Source organism: Struthio camelus, chromosome 31 (assembly GCF_040807025.1).
Source record: "Struthio camelus isolate bStrCam1 chromosome 31, bStrCam1.hap1, whole genome shotgun sequence".
Classification (NCBI taxonomy): Eukaryota; Metazoa; Chordata; class Aves; order Struthioniformes; family Struthionidae; genus Struthio; species Struthio camelus.
In genome coordinates this window covers 2958287-2961181 of record NC_090972.1, presented here as the reverse complement: position 1 = coordinate 2961181, position 2895 = coordinate 2958287, and the positions used below count along the sequence as shown (strand labels likewise).

Genomic DNA, 2895 nt, shown 5'->3' with positions numbered 1-2895 from the left:
TGGCCCATATCTGCTGTAAGTGTTAACAAGCCACATAAACTGTATGCAGAGGAGTTACTGGGCAGCTCTGGGCACAGTGTCATCTGCTTTTCCATAAACTCTATTCTGAAGAAAACAGAGACACTAGCTAAGGTTGAACAGTAAGAAAACAGCAGGAAAGGGGAGAAGACAGGAAGCTGCTTCTTGGTGACCTTAACCCAGCTCTTGCAAACGACTTCCTGAGAAAACACTGGATCTCCTTTTGGCTCTTGTTGTAGATGACTGCATTAATCAATGACTGCATTGATCCCAGTAACAAACAAAGACACAAACAAACCAAGAGCTCCTGTGAGGTTAGTGGCTAGTAGAGCTAGATGAGGCAGTAGCTGCAGGTTTTGCGTAGGTGAGTGCGGCAGTGCAAACAAGGAAGGAGGCAGCAGGAAGGCAGACAACAAGAAATCATGCCGCCCTCCTGTAGAAGGTATTCGTAGAACCACCGTGAAGGTCTTAACCACTGTGACACTGTTATGACTAGAAAAGAGGCCATGTCTCTAGTCACCAAACCAAGAAGCCCGTTTTCCCCAGAGTATGAATCGGAGCAAGACAGTAAGGGGATTTCACAGACGAACTGTCCCGAGTCATTGCTGCTGCTGAAGGATACCGCACACCTGCAGAGTGGTGGATTGCAAGGAAGCACTCACATTTGGTTTTGGCCAGCTCTAGACAAATATGAACTCTTAAAGACCTAAAAACACTGAAATGGTCTCGGGCTCAAAGAGTGGTCATACGGGAGCAGGAGATCAGGACCCTTGGGAGACCGTCTCTTACAGTATGCAGTCTGGAGCGTTGTTTAGGAGAGTAGGAATCTCTTTGGACACCTTCAAGTACATGGCATGAAACTTTTGCACTGAGGGATTACCTCAGGCCCTAACAGAAACGTTTATCGTCATCATCCTTCTTATGTAAGTCTGTAAAAACGATAATAAGAACAATACTAAAGGCAGCCTTTTTAAGGCCCATGGTAGGACTCTAGACCCGGAACGTGTTGAGCACATAAGTGTTATGTGCAACATAGCTGGCATGTTTGTGAAGTTTATGAATACGGGGGAAAAAACCTGTAGGACAGGTGAGAATCAAGAGATCACTCCAACTATTACTCTTAGTGCCCATCACCCAAGCTTCCCTCCCCTTTAAGCCCTAAGGATCGGCTCTGGAACCTTTCTTCAAATGGAATCCACCATTCCCAGTCAATTGGAGATGAAGGGAGAGATTCAACTTGAGACCAGGACACTAAATTTGGGGTTCCAAATGCCCATTCTTCCCTGTGAGACAAGAGCCTGAACAGCAGGTTTAACCACTGGGGACCTAGGCAATGGCGGTGGAATTCAGTTGCCTACACAAAGGTGCCTAGCACCATGTCAGAGGCCCGAGGATCTCTGACCTCCATACAGGGCTGGGAGATCTGGTGCAGGGCCTACAGGAGACCTATGCCTTCCTGGGGCAGCAGAGAGACACCAGCTGAGATACCCAGAGTATTTCAAGTGGCAAGACAGACATGCCTGTACGTGGCCAACTGAATCACACGGCAACAACTGAATCCCTCCTTGCCTATCGGCTTTAGGATAAGATGAGTCATGGCCTGACTTCTCTTGACAGCTCTGACTGCGGGTGGGATTCAGCTGCCTAAAAGAAAGAAAAAAAAAAGAAAAAAAGAAAAGTATCAAGTGACGTTAGAAGGTAAATAAGTCGAAGGAAGATGTTTTTATTGAAGTATCAACTCTCTGGAGAAAAGTCTTCTCTTTAGAGCCTGTTTCACCTCCACGTTCCTCAGGGTGTAGACCAAAGGATTGAGGACGGATGTGACAACATTATACATAAGGGTGGCTATCATGTCCCGCCTGGGTGCATTCCGTGAGGAAGGTGGCACGTAGTTAAAAATAACAGGGACATAGAGTAAGGCCACTACTGTGAGATGGGAGATGCAAGTGGACAAGGATTTCCTCCTTCCCTCCTTGGACTGGACTTTCAGCCGGAGGAAGGAAAAAATGTACAGGTAAGAAAAGAGCGTAAAGACAAAGGGGCCTATCACAATACTCCCCGTGACGATGCTGAGCAGGCTCAGGTTGATCTGGTTGCTATTGCAGGCCAGTCTCACCAGGGGCTTGATGTCGCAGAAGTAGTGGTGGATGTGGTTGGGGCCACAGAAATGGAGCTGGGAGGTCATGAGTGTGTGCATCAGAGCATGGAGGAAGCCAGTAGCCCAAGCGGCTGCAGCCAGCAGCAGGCAGGCCCGCGGGCTCATGATCAGGGTGTAGCGCAGGGGGCTGCAGATGGCCACATAGCGGTCATAGGCCATGACAGCCAGGAGCAAAGCTTCGCTGCTGCCCAGGAAGTGGAAGAAGTGGAGCTGGCTGAGGCAGCCAGGGTAAGAAATACCCTGGTGCCCCGAGAGGAGCCCAGCCAGCATCTTGGGCACAGTAACTGTGGAGTAGAAGATATCCAGGCAGGAGAGGTTGCAGAGGAAAAAGTACATGGGGGTATGTAGCCGGGCTTCACGTATCACCACAACCATGATTGCCGTATTCCCCAGCAGGCTAGACAGGTAGAGCAGTAAGAATAGCATGAACAGGAATTGCTGCAGCCCTTGAAGATTGCTCAGACCGAGGAGGATGAACTTCCTCACCTCGGTCTGGTTATCCATCCCTGCCGGGAAAGAGAGAATAACTTAGCAGAAACGTCCTCTCTTTCTGTCCTGAGCTGCTATTTCCATTCCCCAGAGTCCTCTTCCGTAAGGTGCATCCTCAGCTGATGCTGCCGCATGAATGGAAAAGATCAGCTGCTGAGTCTGGAAAGTGACATGAAAGAATGCCTTGATTTCCCACCCCAGCTATTTCAGCAAACACTGGAAACTGTTGT

At 49.0% G+C, this 2895-nt stretch overlaps 1 protein-coding gene across 1 annotated transcript; it reads right to left on the bottom strand.

Annotated features, from left to right (window-relative positions):
* Nucleotides 1-1008: 1008 nt before the first annotated feature.
* On the bottom strand, nt 1009-2680 carry LOC138063000 (olfactory receptor 12D1-like). The gene is made up of 2 exons (XM_068922678.1): nt 1774-2680; nt 1009-1151 (listed from the first exon to the last, which is right to left on the bottom strand). The coding sequence occupies exons 1-2, from the start codon at nt 2678-2680 to the stop codon at nt 1009-1011; spliced, it is 1050 nt and encodes a 349-aa protein (XP_068778779.1).
* Between the last annotated feature and the right edge of the window lie 215 nt (nt 2681-2895).

Excerpts from the sequence above, each read along its gene's own strand:
- LOC138063000 (XM_068922678.1), bottom strand. The coding sequence starts at position 2,680 with ATGGATAACCAGACCGAGGTGAGGAAGTTCATCCTCCTCGGTCTGAGC. Across the intron at positions 1,152-1,773 it reads GAAACAGGCTCTAAAGAGAA|TGATGGGCACTAAGAGTAAT; the intron begins GACTTTTCTCCA and ends GGGAAGCTTGGG.